Source organism: Gymnodraco acuticeps, unplaced genomic scaffold (assembly GCF_902827175.1).
Source record: "Gymnodraco acuticeps unplaced genomic scaffold, fGymAcu1.1, whole genome shotgun sequence".
NCBI lineage: Eukaryota > Metazoa > Chordata > Actinopteri > Perciformes > Bathydraconidae > Gymnodraco > Gymnodraco acuticeps.
Window position 1 is genome coordinate 2612731 of NW_022990699.1, and position 20518 is coordinate 2633248.

General features: G+C 41.5%; 1 protein-coding gene across 1 annotated transcript in view; it reads left to right on the forward strand.

Annotated features, from left to right (window-relative positions):
• Positions 1-19066, forward strand: part of LOC117555952 (protein diaphanous homolog 1-like) — a 107385-nt gene extending 88319 nt beyond the window's left edge. The window contains 3 exon segments of the mRNA XM_034231037.1: positions 1180-1269; positions 15437-15480; positions 16726-19066. Of these exon segments, the coding sequence (XP_034086928.1) occupies positions 1180-1269; positions 15437-15480; positions 16726-16755 (164 nt within the window). The 3' untranslated portion in view covers positions 16756-19066.
• Positions 19067-20518: the final 1452 nt, after the last annotated feature.

Sequence of the window (20518 nt, forward strand, 5' to 3'; positions counted from 1 at the left end):
TTGTGTGTCTGTGTGCTACCACCAGTATTTTAAGCTAACCATGTGATTAGTTTGAGTGGAAATGTGCCAGATGTGCTTTCCCGGAAGGAGAACAACATGGCCTACATCCCTCTGATCTATGTGTGCAGTTGCAGAGCATGGAAAGGGCGGGATGTGTGTGTGCAGTTGCAGAGCATGGACAGGAAGGGGTGTATGTGAGCTGTGGAAGTCCTGTGGAGTGTGTGAGAGACTTTCTCTGATGTGACAGGCGAGAGAGACCACAGACCATCTGCTTCATGGCTTACTGCAGGATTAAATATTGTGTGTGTGTGTTTGCGCAGAGCTATGTGTTTTTTTTGTGTTTGGGGGTAGGGGAGGTGACAACATAAACCTTTAACCCCCAACCTCACTGCCCCCTTCTCCAGACCCCTCTGTCTCTTTTCAGGTTCAAATAGAAATAATTAAAACCATCTGCCTGAGTGCTGAGCTGTGCCTCTGAATCCTGCCCACAAAACAATAATGACAACACTCATACACTTATACACAAAGCTGCATTGTCATGAAGTACCCCCTGATTCCTGATTTAAGATCACCAGACCATGTGGATGTAAACAAACAAACAACAAGACCACGTGTACAAACTGTGACTGTACTCCCACACAAATACAAGGTTACTTTCTAGTCGGCATCTTTTAACCATCAGCAGAACTCATTCATTCTGTAATATTGAAATGTTTATGAGGAGGTTTGGTCTCAGTGGGTGTGTCTTTTTAATAATGTTGTATGTGTGTGTTTTAGAGGTTACCTCCCTAGCAGAGACAGTAGCTGAACTAGGTCACTGCCTATCTGGGTTAATTTAGCTAATTTGCCAACATGGCTGGTAAATAACCTCCCTGCCCGTGTGTGTGTGTGTGTGTGTGTGTGTGTGTGTGTGTGTGTGTGTGTGTCTGTGTGGGGGTGGGTGTGTCTGTGAGAACCAGTGATAGGTAGAGGGTTTAGAAAAACCACCAATCACTCCCCTGATGTTGAGAGAAAATGTTTTGTAAATGTCAGGGTTGAATTGATTTATAATAACATGGTTGTGATATCAAAGTGGCGTGTGTGAGACAGAAATACAATTTAAATGTGACTCTAGTCTACATGTTGATTTAATCCAGTGTTTCTTGATGCATTGCTGATGTTTTCATTCTATGTTTACAGACGGGGATGAAACTGGTATCATGGATGGTCTGCTGGAAGCGCTGCAGTCGGGCGCTGCCTTCAGGAGAAAGAGAGGACCACGGCAAGCAGGTACTCATACACAGGCAGAGCAGTACATCTTTGAAAAACATGCAGATGTGAAGTGCCAAGTCTTACTTGATTTAAAGATTTCTGTTTCCTTTCACACACAGTTGTGGTATGCATACTATCCTGAAACATGTGGCATATGAGAGTAATTTGTTCCATCTTTCTGTAACTCTGTCTCTATGTTTCTGTCAACACACAACAACCATTTGTTTGTGTTCCCCATGTCTCTGTTCCATCTGTTGCATGGCTCAGAGACAGAGGGGGGTGGTTGTATTTCTTGGCCAGGGTTACAAGGGGGAAAAGCCAATTCACCATTAGCTGGCACAACAACAAAAGAAGAGGGAGGGTGTGGGCAGCAGGGCACTTAAGAGAGGGGCAACTGGTGGGGGTGTGGTTGTGGAATAGGAAAATATAAGAGGAATATGAATGTGGTTAGGGATAATAAACCAGAGTGTGGGTAGAGAGTTCAAGGACGTGGGATCAGTGAATAGGCAATAGGCAAAACATGTATTTAGTCCCCCTCCTCTCCAACATGTGCTTTGCTTATTGCTCTCTTGGAATGTTGACCCTCTCTGTGCAGAATGATGTATGGGTCAGGAATCTGGATTGTTTTCCAATTCCTCTGCTGGAAAGGGAGCGTTTCTGGGCTCACCTTAAATCACAATGTAACTTGTATATGTTGTAGCATTAGTTTGGATCCATTGATGGTCCAATATGCAATTTCCCAATGTGTGATGTGAAAAATTGATTGAAAAAGTACTACACATTTTTCACATGATTTCATAGCCCAGCTAACTCTTACTGGTACATACAATATATATCATAACATCTATTGAATCCCATTAAATCAACTCCAAATCTTTTTCTCCATTGTATCTTGGAACAAAAAAAAAGTTGGATGGCTGTTTTTGTCATTACTAGGCCTGCCAGAAGATCATGTTCTGTGTTTGAGGACTAGTCCTAAACACTACCCCATGCTGTATCGATTTTCATTCAGGCCGCGTTGTTCAGTCTGTAAAGCTTGCAGAGACAGGCCAGTAATCTGGTTAGCTACTTATTCTGCTTTGTGTCCTACTGACAAATCCAGTTGTATTCACTTACTGGAGACTACTTTGTCCTTATTTTTGCCTTATGCAGCTTAAATGTTCCATGTACCACATTTTGTAGAAAATGGGTTTGGGTAAGACCGTGCAAATAAAAATGAGGCAGTACGAGCTGTTAGGATAGTAACTCTGTAACATGACACCATGTGTTAGGAAACTTGTGTGTAACCATGTGAGTGGGAAAGTGTCCAGTGCCCATTAACTGAGAGAGAGAGAGAGAGAGAGGGAGCGCAAGAGAGAGCTAGTGTGTGTGTTTGTTCACATGTACTGATGTGTGGGTTGAGTATTCACACATAACAGAGGCCGGGGAAGAGTGTGTGCAACCCAATACCTTCCTCAATAGAAGCCAGATGTGAAGCGGGCTCCAGAGCAGAGGAGCTCAGAGCCAGAGGGTAGACTGAACTTTTTCTTTCTTTTTTTATCTTTTTCTCTGTCTCTGTCTTTCATTCGAGTTTTACCAAATGCCTTTGGATGACATTTTTATGAAATGAAGCTTAGTGTTGTAACTGGTAGTCCAGTAAGTCACACAGAGAAAATTGCCACGTTCAGAAAACGTTCTTTAATCACAAACAGCTCGGGCTCATCGCCACCAAACTGGCGGAGACAACAGTGAAAGGAGGACAAGGAGGGAGAATAGCAGCCGGAAATAGAGGCACTGTATGAAAGAAAAAGGGGGCCCATTTAGGGTTAAGTCAGTCACCCATAATGCTGTTTGGCCACCTCACAATCCTAACAGGAAATACCTTGACATGTGTGTTCGAGAGAGGGAGAGAAATGGAAAGCCTTCCTCCCGCTGCACACTTGTCTGTGGTTGGAAACATTTGGAAAATATAAGTGGCTGTATGAATCACATATCTGCTCAGTGCCTCCTCCCCGTCTCCTCTTTTTCCTCGGTCTTGTCATTTTTGTTTTATTCAGCCAAAGTTCAGGGTTTTCATGGCTGATGAGGAGGGTGTGAAGCCCCGCTGTGGTTCTTAGAACATCTCAGCTTTGACTGTTTACATTTTGTCCTTGCTTCTTTCCAGTTACTCATTTGGATTCCTAGACACAAAGTGCTTCACTGACAGAGTTTGACACATAGTTTGTATTTCACTGGTTGGTTGGAGTCAGAGGCCTTGAGTCAGTTGACCTAAAGTAAGAGGAGGCACATCCTGACTCTGGATCTACTCAAATCTGGCAACAGTGGGGGCCACAGACTAAAGAAGTGATTCATTTTTCAAAATTCTCCAAGTCAAAAGTGTGACACAATGGTAGAAAAGGTTGCTCCTGGGTCTGTTTCTAAACAAAAACATTTAGAGCTGTAAGATCTCATAAAAGTGGCATCATTTTAGTGTGATATTTTCTCACCTCCCCCTCCCTCACTGAGCATGTGATATCATTTGTCACTAGGCCTGAGGCCGGTTGAACCAGTTGCTCATCTAATCTCAGTCTAATTACTTTCCATGCAGTCAAAATACACTTGATTTAAACTCTTGTTTTCATTGGTATCACTGATCAGATGTCACATAATGAGTCTGAAAACACAAAACGAAGGTTCATTCACTTGTATGATCTATGAAAAAGCAAAGCAGGGAAGGAGGGGTCAGGCGTCCATTTTTGTTAACCTATAAAAACAACTCAAGTAGCAACGACATATTCTTCTTAGTTTCATACATGTTGAATAATGCATAAACTCATTGCCAGGAGGTTTTACTTCATGACCAAGGGCCAAGAGTTATCACTTAGACTTTCTGGCCTAAGTTTGATCTGGTAGAAGTGTATTTCCACATTAAGGTGCTGCTCCATATTCTCCTAATCCTTTGTTTAAAAAAAACAAACACAAAAGTGATATAGAGGAGATTTGGGTAGTGGCCATTTTGATGTGGTTCTTAAAGCATGCTTTACTTGTAATTACATTGTGAGGTATATGTTCAGGGAAATTGGTTTTTTATATCAATTCTAGTTTACGCATAGAACTACTGCAGCATGTTACATCTAATCTGATCACGCTCTATAGAGCTGGATGCTCAGACGCGTCATCAGATGGCATTTCACATTACCGTCAGACTACGGCTGCACGATATTGGAAAAAACTGACATTGCGATATTTTCTTCCCCTGCGATATATATTGCGATATGAAAAAATACAGGAATTGACGAAAAGACAGTTTTTTTTGTCCGCAATCCATCTTTTCTTGAACTTTAATGCTTTACAATTGGTATTTTTTTGACAATATGTAACCGGATGAAGGATTTTAGTCACAGACTTCTGGATCTTAAGTTATCAGAGCAACAAGCTGAGCTAGCTCGGTTATCCTGCTGTGATCTGATCAAGAATGATTGTGATTGGTGGTTTGCATGTCACTCACTCAAGTACCCCTGAAATGAGAGCCGCGCGAGCTTTCCTTTTGTAGCAAGCAGCAAAAGAATTGTAACATGACGTTTTTGAGTTCATTTGCCTACTTAATATCGCAGGTCCTAAAAAAAACGAATTATTATTTTCTTTTTTTAATTGCACGTCCTGTGATGTGAATATAACGCGATTTATCATCACGACACGATATATCGTGCAGCCCTACGTCAGACCCAACCTAATGTAATGTCTTTCAGCTTTTCAATTGATCCGTGTGGAGGAAACGATCAAACATGTTTGATAACAATCAGCTCGGCCCAGATGAGGTCAGGAGCAAAGGAGGGCAATTAAATAAAGACACAACTATCCCCTCACAGCAGACAACTCATTACGTGGAAACAGTGTAAATATACATAATGCAATTCAAAATAGAAATATTAAACAAACCGGTCAAATAAACTTAAATTAAAAATGTTGTAATAGTGTGCCTATTATGCACATTTCTGTTTAACATTCTTTGGTGTAATATATATTTTAAAGTTGAATGTGTATATGTGAAAAACGTACTAAAGAAACTCATTTTAAACAAAGGAAGTCAAAATATACAGTATACTCTGTCATCCCCATACATAGGAGCTGTTTCCAACTGATCACATTAGTGATTACAGTTTTGTAATCTAAGAACATATGTTGAGAATAATTGTAAAATGTTGTCCACAGTATCGCCCAAATAATGGTAGCTAAACTATTTGTACATTGGCATCCTGTTGCAAAGTCAGGCCGATAAATAACACCAGGACAGTTTCAAAACTATAACTTTTATAAGACTATCTTATTTACAGTATAATAAAGATGACACTCTAAAAAAGTGTTACAGTTGTAATAACTTTCAAATACAGTGGGGCAAAAAAGTATTTAGTCAGCCACCAATTGTGCAAGTTCTCCCACTTAAAAAGATGAGAGGCCTGTAATTTTCATCCTAGGTACACTTCAACTATGAGAGACAGAATGGGGGGAAATAATCCAGGAAATCACATTGTAGGATTTTTAATGAATTAATTGGTAAATTCCTCGGTAAAATAAGTATTTGGTCACCTACAAACAAACAAGATTTCTGGCTCTCACAGACCTGTAACTTCTTCTTTAAGAGCCTCCTCTGTCCTCCACTCGTTAACTGTATTAATGGCACTTGTTTGAACTCGTTATCAGTATAAAAGACACCTGTCCACAACCTCAAACAGTCACACTCCAAACTCCACTATGGCCAAGACCAAAGAGCTGTCAAAGGACACCAGAAACAAAATTGTAGACCTGCACCAGGCTGGGAAGACTGAATCTGCAATAGGTAAGCAGCTTGGTGTGAAGAAATCAACTGTGGGAGCAATTATTAGAAAATGGAAGACATACAAGACCACTGATAATCTCCCTCGATCTGGGGCTCCACGCAAGATCTCACCCCGTGGGGTCAAAATGTGGGGGGACCTAGTCAATGACCTGCAGAGAGCTGGGACCAAAGTAACAAAGGCTACCATCAGTAACACACTACGCCGCCAGGGACTCAAATCCTGCAGTGCCAGACATGTCCCCCTGCTTAAGCCAGTACATGTCCAGGCCTGTCTGAAGTTTGCTAGAGAGTATTTAGATGATCCAGAAGAGGATTGGGAGAATGTCATATGGTCAGATGAAACCAAAATAGAACTTTTTGGTAAAAACTCAACTAGACGTGTTTGGAGGAGAAAGAATGCTGAGTTGCATCCAAAGAACACCAGGGTTTCCCACACATAGACTATACTTGGGCGGGCCGCCCAGGTATATTAACGGCCGCCCAAGTATATTTCGCGACCCATTTAGTTTTTTTTTTTTTTTTTTTATAAGTTTTTTTTTAAATTTTTTTTTTTTTAATTCGTCCGTGACCACGACGCCATCTGCGATCGATTAACTTGTAGACAATGATCCCTCGCTCCCTTGCTCTGATCTCGCCTCCTTCTGGCCTGTTAAGTGGCCTGCCTCACACAGGGTGACTGGCTGTCCACATGATGTGGCCTGCTGACATGGCCACCGTCATACAGATCATAAATCAAAGCCCTTGATTGGTCTCTGTGTGTCATTCAAGCTCGGGATAACCTCAGCTCAGGTGCATGGCCGTATCCACCATTGAGGTCACCGAGGTCCGGACCTCGGTAATGTTTTCCGAGCTGTGTATACAAAACTTGTGAAATAATTGCACTGAACGGGGTTCTTTGTAGTACTTCCATTTACTGACGATGGGGGCGCTGCATAACTACGTAGCCTCTGTTAAAGCAAACAGAAGAAGACGACATGTATCAACAAACCACCGCAGCCCGGACTTCTATCGGAGCAGCGGAAGAGTGATCTAGAGATCTAAGTCCAGTGGGCTGCTTGTGTTTCTGCTCCTCAGGACATCATATGACCAGCAGATCCTGTGTGAACGCTCTACGTTAGTCAGTGGACGTCCGACAACATGCACACTAACTTTTATTGCAGCTATAGGCTATACTTTGGTTTAAATTGCGTGAATAAACTAGCTAGAGAGCTACAGTTAATTACATTCATCCAATGTCAGAAGGATTACCTTTTAACAAATGTCGTAATGCTTTTATTTTATTTCAATTTGAGTAAAACATTGAAGATATAACATTGTATTGTATTCTTTTTACACTGACTCAGATGAAATGAAAAGACTACGTCAGTCGAAGCTCAGCTTTGGTAAGAGAGAGACAGGACAGGCAGAGAGAAAGAGAGAGAGAGAATGTGATGGAAGTCAGGGAGGAACTGCAGGTAGAGTCACACAAAAATAAGGTAGGCTTAATAAGCCCATCTATTTATCTATCTATCTGTCTATCCATCTATTTATCTATAACAATAGTCTTCATTTACAATATAGACAATAGGCATACTTTTAAAACAACATACATCTATTGCAGTTAGGATGTCATAATAACATACAATTGCATAAAACACAATTTGCTTACATCTTTGTATACCCCCGAACCCCCCTAGCATGTTTGGACCTCGGTATTTAGGAAATCCTGGATACGGCCCTGCTCAGGTGAGGTAAAGGACTCTCTGAGTGTTTAGATAGTTAACTTAGTCTAAGTTCTCAGTGGGTCTCAAACGGTGTGGTCACCATTTATGTAAACACATATTTCCATTTAAGAGGGTAGTGATTGGTCTAATGCAGTGTTTCTCAAACTTTTTCATACCAAGGACCACTTAACCAATAAAAAAACACTCGAGGACCACCTAACTCCACAAATATCCAAAAACACATCGTTTTTTACAAATCGCCTGAAAATGGTACCAACAAGTGGCAACATGTATGATGAAGGTGTTTATCTGGGCTATATCATGCAATTGAAAGTGAAACTTAAGCTTGCTCCATTGCGGAGATATTCCCGCGAGAGTGCGAAAAACTTAAATTACTTAATTAATTTCAAATGTGAAATGTTACCAATATACTCACGGACCACTAGGGGGCGCTCACGGACCACCAGTGGTCCGCGGACCACACTTTGAGAAGCACTGGTCTAATGGATAGTGAGGTGGGCTGAAGATCGGAAGGCTGTAAGTTCAAATCCCGCCAGGAACACCAGCACTAGTGTGCCCTTGAGTAAGGCACTTAGCCCTTAGTTACTCCAGGGAGAATGTCCCTGTAATCGGTCATTATAAGTCGCTTTGGATAAAAGCGTCAGCTAAATGAAATGTAATGTGATTAGTAAAATATGCATGAATAAATAAATAAAAAGTTAACTAGGTGAAAAAAGGTAAGATACACTTTTAAAACTTGTTGAGAGAAAACTAGTCTTTGCTGCTGCCTCAAAGAGGAGCAGGGGGAGAGGGGGGGAGAGGAGGGAGACAGGAGAGGCTGATTCAGGAGCACAGACACACTCACAACTATAAATGAACCAAAACTAAATTAATAAACAAGTTTCAGTGTTTTTTTCATATTGGAAATGGTATGTTATTGGTTATGGCCTTGATTTTATGATTATTAAAATGTATACAGTTCTGTTAAATATAGGTGTTTCCATAGATCTAGTATCTTTATTTTCCCCTCAAAATGCACCAGATTGATGCATTTAACTCCAAAATAAAAAATAAAATCTTACTGGGGGGGCATGCCCCTGGACCCCCCTAGAGGATTTGAGGTCGACCCCCACTAAAAATCACATGGATAGGTTCCTAAATACATTAATAAATACATTTATTTTTTTAAATAGTAACCCATTTCCATATGTTCATGTGTGGGTAGTAGATTTAAACTGGGCTATCATTATGGACCCTGCCTGTACCTGTACCTGTTCGCTCTGCCATCGCGTGAAGGGTCTGCTAACAAGCGACCAACAGAAAGGTTAATGTTGTTGCACGTCACCTCAACCCCCCCTGCTACCACCACCCCCCAAAGTATATTTCAGATCTGTGGGAAACACTGGCAGTTAATGGACCAGCACCAGAGGCATTCCCATACACACAGGCGTTGGAGCTGTTCTTCATGAAATCCCAGAAGGATGAAGTGCTCTGACAAACAGTGCCATCTTTGCGCAAAATGATTATACCGGAATGAAAAGTCAATAAATAATGTTGTTAAAACTTTTTTTTTTCGCGCACCCCCCCCCTTGCCACCACCCGCCCAAGTATATTTCATATCTGTGGGAAACACTGAACACCATACCTACTGTGAAACATGGGGGTGGAAACATCATGCTTTGGGGCTGTTTTTCTGCAAAGGGACCAGGACGACTGATCCGTGTAAAGGAAAGAATGAATGGGGCCATGTATCGTGAGATTTCGAGTGACAACCTCCTTCCATCAGCAAGGGCATTGAAGATGAGACGTGGCTGGGTCTTTCAGCATGACAATGATCCCAAACACACCGCCCGGGCAATCAAGGAGTGGCTTCGTAAGAAGCATTTCAAGGTCCTGGAGTGGCCTAGCCAGTCTCCAGATCTCAACCCCATAGAAAATCTTTGGAGGGAGTTGAAAGTCTGTGTTGCCCAGCGACAGCCCCAAAACATCACTGCTCTAGAGGAGATCTGCATGGAGGAATGGGCCAAAATACCAGCAACAGTGTGTGAAAACCTTGTGAAGACTTACAGAAAACGTTTGACCTCTGTCATTGCCAACAAAGGGTATATAACAAAGTATTGAGATGAATTTTTGTTATTGACCAAATACTTATTTTCCAACATAATTTGCAAATAAATTCTTTAAAAATCAGACAATGTGATTTTTTCTCATTTTGTCTCTCATAGTTGAGGTATACCTAGGATGAACATTACAGGCCTCATCTTTTTACAGGGATGCAAACTTGTCACCTTTCGGCGAAATTCGCCGTTTTGAATCCAAAATAGGTCGTTTGTGTGATTCATGTAGATCTGCAATACAAATATTTTTGGGGTCTGGGACCCGGAGTAATCTGCGGCCGCGGGCTTTTATGTGCCATCATGACACGCATGGTGTTCTTTTTTTATATATTATAATGAAGCGCGAGCTGTGTGCTAGTCTTCCTGCCTGTAGGCTCTGCTCATGGATGTATACTAAGGCTCTGCTGCTCCGCGATGAGGGTCTAGCTTCAGCAGCTACATTACCTACGGGTGCGTTCGTTAATATTAACTGTGGTCCGGAGTCACTGTGGCACAGACTGGACCGCTGGTGAACAGCTGTTAGAACGGGCCGTTCAGGTGTTCAGAGCAGAGCTCCCTGTCGGAGCGGTAGAGCGTGATGTGAACTGAAAAGTTTTTCTGTCATAATATTATTTAAGGAATCGTTGAGCTAGCTAACTAGCATACATTGTCACTATCTGCTAACGTTAGCTTTAGCCTTCGTTTTTTAATAGTTTTTTTCATAGGCTATAAACGGAGGTGGTATAAGTATAGATATTGTCCTAGAGTAAAAGTAGAAGTACTCAGATCTTGTACTTGAGTAAAAGTAGAAGTACTCAGGTCTTGTACTTGAGTAAAAGTAGAAGTACTCAGATCTTGTACTTGAGTAACAGTAGAAGTACTCAGATCTTGTACTTGAGTCAAAGTAGAAGTACTCAGATCTTGTACTTGAGTAAAAGTAGAAGTACTCAGATCTTGTACTTGAGTAAAAGTACTCAGGTCTTGTACTCGAGTAGAAGTACTCAGATCTTGTACTTGAGTAAAAGTAGAAGTACTCAGGTCTTGTACTCGAGTAAAAGTAGAAGTACTCAGATATTGTACTCGAGTAAAAGTAGAAGTACTCAGATCTTGTACTTGAGTAAAAGTAGAAGTACTCAGATCTTGTACTTGAGTAAAAGTAGAAGTACTCAGATCTTGTACTTGAGTAAAAGTAGAAGTACTCAGGTCTTGTACTTGAGTAAAGTAGAAGTACTCAGGTCTTGTACTTGAGTAAAAGTAGAAGTACTCAGGTCTTGTACTTGAGTAAAAGTAGAAGTACTCAGATCTTGTACTTGAGTAAAAGTAGAAGTACTCAGGTCTTGTACTCGAGTAAAAGTAGAAGTACTCAGGTCTTGTACTCGAGTAAAAGTAGAAGTACTTAGGTCTTGTACTTGAGTAAAAGTAGAAGTACTCAGATCTTGTACTTAGTAAAAGTAGAAGTACCAGAGTGAAGGAATACTCTGTTACAGTAAAAGTCCTTAATTCAAAATGTTCCTCAAGTAAAAGTAGAAAAGTATTCTCATTAAAATATAGTTAAAGTAGCGACAGTAAAAGTAGTCGTTGTGCAGATTGGTCCATTTCAGAATAATATATATGATATGTTTTATAATGATTGATCATGAAAGTGTTCTCAAAGCTGGTAAAGGTGCAGCTAGTTTGAATGACTTTGTATACTGCAGGGTAGCTTGTGAATTTACTCCAGGTGGAACTAAAGTCTGAGTTAACACTTGATTATATTTCACATCATTCATCCACATCTGTAGTAACTAAAGGCATTAAATACATGTAGTGGAGTAGAAGTACACCATGTACCTCTGATCTGTAGAGGAGTAGAAGTACAAAGTAGCAAAACATTGAAATACTTAAATAAAGTACAAGTAGCTCAAAATTGTACCCAAGTATAGTACTTGAGTTTATGAACTTAGTTACTTTACACCAGTGGCTATAAAGATAGAAAGACTAAGCCTTGCACAGAGGCATGAAAATAAATGTTTTTATATATTTATATTAGATTTCTGTTATTATTAACTGCTTTAGTTCTGACTGCTAAAATCTTGTTATTCCTCATTTTGAAGCCGATATTCCGTGGGGTCGGGGGGCTCGGATCCTTGTCACCTTTTTCATACCTGATGAGTTTGCATCCCTTTAAGTGGGAGAACTTGCACAATTGGTGGCTGACTAAATACTTTTTTGCCCCACTGTATATTATAGATGTGCAGTTTAAAAATAAATGTTTAGGATGCTATGACTGGGTATCTTTAAAATATACGGATCATTTCATGTCTTCCATGTGCTGATATAAAACTACACATGTATTATTTAATTGTTTTAGTGTCTTGTAAGGGTCTTCATCACAAAAAGTGTGACGTCCCCTCCCCTCCTCTTTCTCTCCTCTTCACCGCTGTTACGACTGCACACGTCACCAACTTTGTATTAAAGGACTACTGAGGGGCTATTGAGTGTGTGTCATGCTTATTGTGTCACTGCATTGTGATTTAGAGGAAACCCACGAGGCTGTGGAGGCCATATACCTCCTAACCCCTGACACGTGTGTGTGTGTGTGTGTGTGTGTGTGTGTGGGGTGTGTGTGTGTGTGTGTGTGTGTGTGTGTGTGGTGTGTGTGTGGGGGTGTGTGTGTGTGTGTGTGTGTGTGTGTGTGTGTGTGTGTGTGTGTGTGTGTGTGTGTGTGTGTGTGTGTGTGTGTGTGTGTGTGTGTGTGTGGTGTGTGTGTGTGTGTGTGTGTGTGTGTGTGTGTGTGTGTGTGTGTGTGTGTGTGTGTGTGTGTGTGTGTGTGTGTGTGTGTGTGTGTGTGGTAGGTATCCTCAGCTGTCTGCCCACCCCCACTTTAAACACATCCAGACAAAACGCACACACCAGATGCTTGAATGCCGATACAAAGACACGCATAGATGTTTGCATACCAATACATGTAGCTAAACAGAAGTTGCAGCGTTCCAGAGGACAGTCTTGGATAGTTTTTCAAACAGTATCACACTGGCTCTCTACCTCAATTTGTTAGTTCTGGTCCATCTATTCCTTTTATTAGGCTAATTTGTGTGTGTATGTGTTTAAAGCTATTTAAGGGCACTTGTGTGTAGAGGAATGACGTGTCTAAACATTCACTATGGGTCCCATCTGCTGGGTCATGACCCCTGCCAGAATAACCAATGGCAGTAGTAACTAGTTGACAAAGCACCAATCCCAACAGAGACATGGAGATAAAAGGGACGGCAACAATAGAGGCACACGCTGGCTCTGCAGACGGTCTGCTCCTACAAAGAGACCCCCATAGAGATCTGTGCTCTCACAGATGTTCACACAAACACACATTGAGACCCACACAGACAGACACAGAAGGAGATCATTTAGACCAATAGGAGAGCACTCGTCAATCAAGTCATTACTGCAGCAGTGGTGATGTCACGTGCATACTAAACACCCATGGGACAATACATGCCAGTGAGAGTCTCATATGCACCAGTTAAGCCTATTTGGTGACATGAAAGGAATACTTCCACATCAATACTAACACGCAGACACAAGCAAACAGTGAGGCTCGATGACGTCACTCTCTCCCACAATCCTCTAGTGCAGCAGTGTGTTACGCAGTGTGTCCTGACGAGGGCGACATGAGCCCCTGCTAGGCTGGGACTGTGATGAAGGTTCAGCCTTCATCTGCAACTTCACCATCATGCCATGCTGTCATGTGACCGGGGCTTTACTGCTTCTGTACTGACAAAAAGCTAAGACAATAAAGATGGCTGCTCTGAAATTGGCATCTCACCAGGCAGAGTTTATGTTCATTGAGTTGAGACTGTCTTTGATCTGAGAGGCAGTGGGTTATTCTCCGTAAATCTTAAAAAAAGCAACTGAGCTAGTTCCTATTAGCTTCTCTTCTCAACGTGATCTTTCCCTCATCAGGCAGCCATTATTAAGTCTCCTGAAGAGTAATGTGATACAGATGATTTCACACTTGACTCTCTTTGCCACTGATGGTCCCTCAAAGTGCAAACACACTCATTCAACCTCACATTGCCGGTAAACAGACTCACAACAGTCTTTGTTGAGTCCCGACGTCTCATTTCCTACTGCTGCTCACACCAGGCTTCCTGCCAAGTGCATGGATCATTAAGTCAACATCAGAGCTAGTCTTTGGATATACATGCTCTGTATTTCCTATGTTTGTAATGCCACGTGTTAAAGGGGTACTCAAGCCATTTTTGTACTGAAATGTGACAATGTAAAACGGCTTGCGAGAAGAAAACATTGTCAAAGTTGTATTACCAGAGGACGAAATATCCTGACTTGTAGTCCCTATTTTAAGTAAAGTAATCTTTAGACGTTGCATCAGGGTTTTTCTTAGGGTTTAAACGGCTCCTTTTAAAGCCACATAAGACATTTAACAACTGTTTTCAATCTGATTTTACACACAAGAGATCTCTAAAAGCTGCAAGAAAAAAAGGTCCTCTACAACCATACATCAGATCACCTTCAGACATGGCGGGTGTATTGCTGAGGTCCTGTGAAAGAGAAATGCTTCTCAAGAAATACAGTACCAAGCAACTCGCTGAGCAGACACTGCAGTAGTTCCATTTAATCTCCAGTAGGTGGCCATGTTGCTACTGGAGCAACAAACTGTGATCTACCCCAAAGTTATACTCTAAGGAGAAGTCTGGAGATATTCTATATTCATCTGATGCACTATTAACACCTAACCCATACAAAAGTGCCTCGAGCCTTACAATAGTGTTTTGGATTTATTTGTATGAAAGTTTATATTCCTGGTTACCTGTTTAGCAGATTGAGGAATGTAGTAGAAATGGATAAGATAAGACCTGAGGCCCACAGACTAGCTGGGGAACTTTTGAGATGACTCACAGGTTTAAAGTTGTGGTCTTTGCATTGGATTTGTTGACAATAACAAAACTATCGAATATTTTCAGTCTTATCCTTTGTCTTTCAATGTGTTAGCTGTGACTTGTGATGCTCATTGAAAACAGTCTGTCAGATTATCTATTTGCTTCTGAGAGTCATGTTTTTAAAGTATATTTAAATAGAGAACATTTGCACATACATTCCCTCTTGATAATCTGCAGGTTTTCCAATGCTGCCTCTGATCCCGGCTCTTCCTCTTCTGTCTTCTCCCTCAAGAGGGAGTGGAGGAGGATGAGAGAGGAAGGAGCTGCGTTGACAGCCTTTGAAAAGCTTTTCTCTGCGGGTTGGCTTTTTTTAGGACAAGCTCAGCACACTGCACACACACACATAAGATAACACCCACACTGACTCACACTCGGTTTTTGGGTCATTTGCATAATTCCTCATTGGTACATGTATGAGTGAGGGAGAGAAGTTTGGAAAGGGCCAGAAATAGATATGTCAGATATCTGTGAGAGTTCACTGAGAGAGAAAGCGTTCCCATGTATTGGTGTTTGAGAGAGATGAGGAGCGATGTGTGTGTTGAGTGATACTTTGACACCCTAGCTGTCTGTGTTGATCAGTCCAGCTGAGGCTCACACAAAGAAGTCAACTGTGAACATGAATCACCAAACCCTGCTTCTCCTCTTTCTCCCCAGACTCAATTGTGTCTTTGTCACAGCTAGTTCTGGAGACCTGTTCGGTAACTTCTGTTTGTGTGTGATATTTTCTTTGCTCGATAAGAACCATGTGTCAAATATTGGTTTGTTGTTTGTGTGAACATGATGCATTTGCATGTGTATTGCTGTTGGTTTGCATCATGACGTTGTTTGATTGATCTGTTGTTCTCAGTAACAACAGGAACACATTGCATCACTCTGTGTGTTTGTGATAACAAATGTGTTCTTTACTTTTGTTAACCTTTTATTCATAACACACACCAGGCGTCACTTAACAGCATACACAATCTCCCACTGACTTATATCATTCAAAATGGCCGCTGCTGCACTGCTGTCCTTCCACTCAGGAGAATGACAAGTGGTATAGGATAGGGAGGAAGAGAGAGATAAAGTGTGTGTGTGTGTGTGTGTGTGTGTGTGTGTGTGTGTGTGTGTGTGTGTGTGTGTGTGTGTGTGTGTGTGTGTGTGTGTGTGTGTGTGTGTGTGTGTGTGTGTGTGTGTGTGTGTGTGTGTGTGTGTGTGTGTGTGTGTGTGTGTGTGTGTGTGAAATAACAGAGTAAGCAGGTAGAAGAATAAAAACGACGGCATCCTCAGGGCCCAATCTGTCCCACTCGCTCTGTTTCTCTGCATCTCTTATCTCTCCTCACTAAATCCACTTTTTGTATGTGATGTATTCTCATTCCTCCTCTTAGTCAATCTCTCCATCCACGTTCGTCTCATTTTCATTGATCCCTGCCTCCGTAATCTTCCCACAGCATGAATCACCCTGCTCTTCATGGCATCTTACCCTTGTTTTGCTTTTACACACTCACCCTTCCTCCATCCCACCAGTTCCACTTCCTCTTCCGCTCAATGTCTCTTATGCCTCGCGTTTTTTCCCCCCTTTTCCTAATTGTTCCCACTTTGTCAAACTCAAGTTGAGTTTAATCTTGACAACACACAGCGAGTTGCTCCAGATGTCACATGAATCCACACGTACAGCCACACCATTAAGCCGTTTGTGTGTCATGGTAGTGCATGTATGTTGTAATGAAAGGGAGCATCCATTCAGAACAAAAGCCTATGGTCAGTGGAATATGTTGAGCACGTGTCTGCCGTTGTGATGTTGTTTGGCTAACTGACATATTTCTTGCACACACATCAGATATGTTAGTTTATGGCATGCGCTGACATACTCGAATGGACTTGTTATGCCATGAACATGACTTTCATTATTATGTTTTCTCAATTATTTTATCTCCCTAACTCTGTTTCCTTTTGTTCCTTAGCCAACCACCGACGAGCTGGTCATGCAGTGACCAGCATCCTGGCCAAAGAGCTGATGCAGGAAGACACGCCTCCATCCAGCCAACTGCCCGCAAAGAAGAAAAAGTCAGAGGAGAAGGAAGAGCCCAAACTAGAAGGAGTGGAGTCATTAGAGGAGTTACTGGAGGCGACTCTCTCTCGGTCCAATTAGGCCCCCACCACAGAAAGATTTGACTAAGTCATTGTTATCCAAATGCAGATGTATTTCCTAGCCATTCCAGGGGCCAATATAAATCTGAGAAAAAAAGGCCCTGTGTTTTCTCCATGTCTAATCAGGCCCCTCTTTAAGGGTAGCATTGACTGTGTCTTCTGGGAGGACAGGGAGTGGCAGAGGATGAGTGCGGGGCTCTCACCTCAGCCACGACCCCCTGGATGTCCCTCATCAACCTTTGGATCTTTGCCATCATCATAAACATGTTATTGCTTTCTTCAGCATGTGCACATATCTATTGTTGTCTGTTTCACTTGATTCACCTGTTATTCATCAAAGGGCATCTTAGGCCATTCCAAAGACTTACTCATAAGGGATCCTTCCTTTTTTTGTGGTTATTTTCCGCAACCCACATGTAGACTGGGAATGTCTAGAATTTGGCATCCTGCAGCGTTTCCTGTGGACGTTCCAGGCCAAGACCACTTTGCGCTTTTTCACATATTTTTTAAACCTATGAAACATATCGCTTTGCATTTGTCTCATATACTGTATGTTACTGTTTGTTAATGTTAATCAATTTGCTGTGTTATTGAAAAAAAAGTGCCAACCAATAGACATCCAGTCTTGTCATTTCACTCCCAGGTATCGTCCAATCACAGATTGTACTCGCGGCTGTGTGGACTCAAACAGCCGTCATCTCCTGGGTGGATCACTGTGTTGTTGTAATGAGGGAGAAGGGATTGTGTTCACTGGTTAGCACGCTTTAGTTAGATTTCACATACAATATATTAATTTACATAAATGTGTCTAAGCTACCACTCATGCCCACAACAGTTATATGAAGAAACTGCTTATATACATTGAACATTCCTATAAACCGCAGAGAGATGTAGATTGGCAGAGAACGTTCGACAGTCAGTTAAACCAAAAGAAAAACTCTTAAAGTTTTAAAGTGTGTTTCCATACAAAAGCTAGCCTGAGCAGTTTACATGCCTGTATGTGTATGAGAATAAGTGTGTGAAGTAAGCCACCTATATTTAGTTGTATGTGCCCATTCGACTTCCTACATTATGTGTGTTTGTGCATTTAGGTTTAAGTGTGTGCGTGTTTTGCCATCTGTAATTACTGAACGGTACCAACCATGCTGTCATAAATCCTAGGTTTCATAAACCCTCTTTGTGGTCTTTCTGCTGAGGATATAGCCCACTGGAAAAATGCCCGAAAACTGCTGAGACAAGTATGTGTGTGTGTGTGTTGTTAACCCACTCTCTCTCCCACTGAACTGCAACAGTAGTTGATGAATGTCTGGCCTTGCTCTTATTTGCATTCAGTAGCCATCAGCATACATGTTGCCCTGATGTTGTGGTGTAATATCTGACAGGAATCCTGAGAGGTGATGTCAGCTGCTCCATGCAATATGTATAACTATGCAAACACAATACTGTAGTGTGTGTGCTCCAGCTCTGATACCCAGCAAGCCTCAGGAATCTAGAAACTACCGGGTGGACTCCAGCGGTCTTTATCAAGCCACTGATTGAGATCAGAGCTTAACTGTGCCCAGGGAAGGAGGGACATGATTGTATCTCAGAAAGTTCAGCATAAATAAAATAATCTACACCAGCAACACCAGCTTTTATATATCTTCTATTAAAATTGGAATATCTTTGGACATGGAGGAACTGGAACTTAACATACAAATAAATGAGGTTCTTCAAGTACAGTATAGGTGTAGAGATCCTTAATCAAGTGCTCCAGCTGCGTTTCAATCCAGTAACTCAAGTTGCTGCGCCTGCTCTGAAGCACACAGTTTGTCGTAGAGAAACTGGAGGCTGCTGTGTTTCATTCTGCTCGTCTCTGCAGGTGGACAGTGCCGGCGGTTGGGTCCCAGATATTGAAAGTTTTAAACATAATGGAGAGAAAGATTAAAATGAGAATAGGAAAGAATCACTGGAATTGTTGTTTTCTAATCTGATCATTCCTATTGTTTTTGTTTTTTTTTAAGAGATTTTTTTCTATGTGATTTTTACAGTTGATTATTTTAATGTATTTGAATGGAGACACCATTTATTTTTTTTTTGCTCTGTATACAGAATAATGCACATAGTCATTCTGTTTGCTACCCAGGACTATTAAAAACGTCTTAAGTAAATAAATAGAGTGACTGGCTTATTATTTGTCTGAACGTGCAGGTCATCTTTAGATGTTTTTCTGTGATCAAATGTAGTTCTGTATTTTTGCCAAAGTACATTTATTTTGAATCAAATAATTCTCTCTCTCTCTCTCTCTCTCTCTCTCTCTCTCTCTCTCTCTCTCTCTCTCTCTCTCTCTCTCTCTCTTGTAAACACATTGTGCAGTAAAACACCAATTGCTTCTGCACTCTGTGAAATGTTATTTTATTGCCAAAAGACAGCAGAAGAATGTATAAACAGTTGAATTCTTAATTTTTACTGATACATTCCAGGATTTCCCATTGTTCCATGGTGTGCGGAGACATTTTCCAGCATTGATTGCCAGTGTTTGACTTGAACTGTGAGCAGGTGAGGGAGAAAGAGAACACTTGATGCCTTTTGCATTTGTTCATAATTTGCATAACAAGGATTGCTGAACTCCTAAAACAAATTTACAAAATCTAACTTGATATTTCCTTAGAATTATTTAGGTTAATGCTTGTTTGGGCAAACTAACCCTCTGTCCCTGACTCAGAACATTTTCCTAACATAAGTTATAATCAGTCATGACTTGTGTTGGGGAAGTATTTTCCTGGGCCCATATCTTTGACCCGAGTTGATCAGTTGTGCTGCCCTTATGAGCACAGGCTGTGCTCTCAGTGTTTTGTCTCCCTGTTCCTGCCTGTTGGCGGCAGCTGATAGAGGTGTTATGGTTTTATCTTGTTATGCACAATGTTGATTATTCTCTCAGAACCAGCTAAATGCACGGGTCTGGGGTAGAGTTCTTCAGAATTGGTTTGGCAACCGCTGTGTCTACTCGTGGCACAGCACATGTCTTGTGAATTCTCCGGCCGAAGCTCAGAATAAACCATCAGTGTTTGCCATCAAAGTGCGAGCTCTCTCCGTGTCTCCATTGCTTCAGAAGTTTTGATCACAACTTGCACTAATCTCCTCCCTGCAGTGGTCAGCTTTTCCAGAGCAGGCCTGTCCTGGGAACACCCTGCTGCATCATACCGGATACACAGATGCACTCCCAAAATAGCTTGAGAAGTTTCCCTGGCCTCAGCGTTGTTCTGCAAGGTGAGTTGATCCCTTTATTTTAAAGTATTTCCTTCCACATCTCCTAAATCTGTCTGATAGTCTGGCTGCAGCTGGTTCAAACCTTTGCATCTGCTTTCTGTTTAAATCAGTAAAAGAAAAGCATCAATCATGCCTTTCATTCTCTGCTGGAACTGTTACGTCTAATCCACCTGAAAAGTGCACTCTCCTTTGCTCTGTGTACAGGTCAGTCTATGTTAGTGAGGATGATAAACTTTACCCAAAGTCAGAGTAACAAAAGCTGTTTATTAGGTAATAAAACTACAGGTAAATCTGAGTGGGGCTCTACAGTTTATGGATACCTCTGCACGGTATAAACAAGGTTTGAGAGCTTTATTT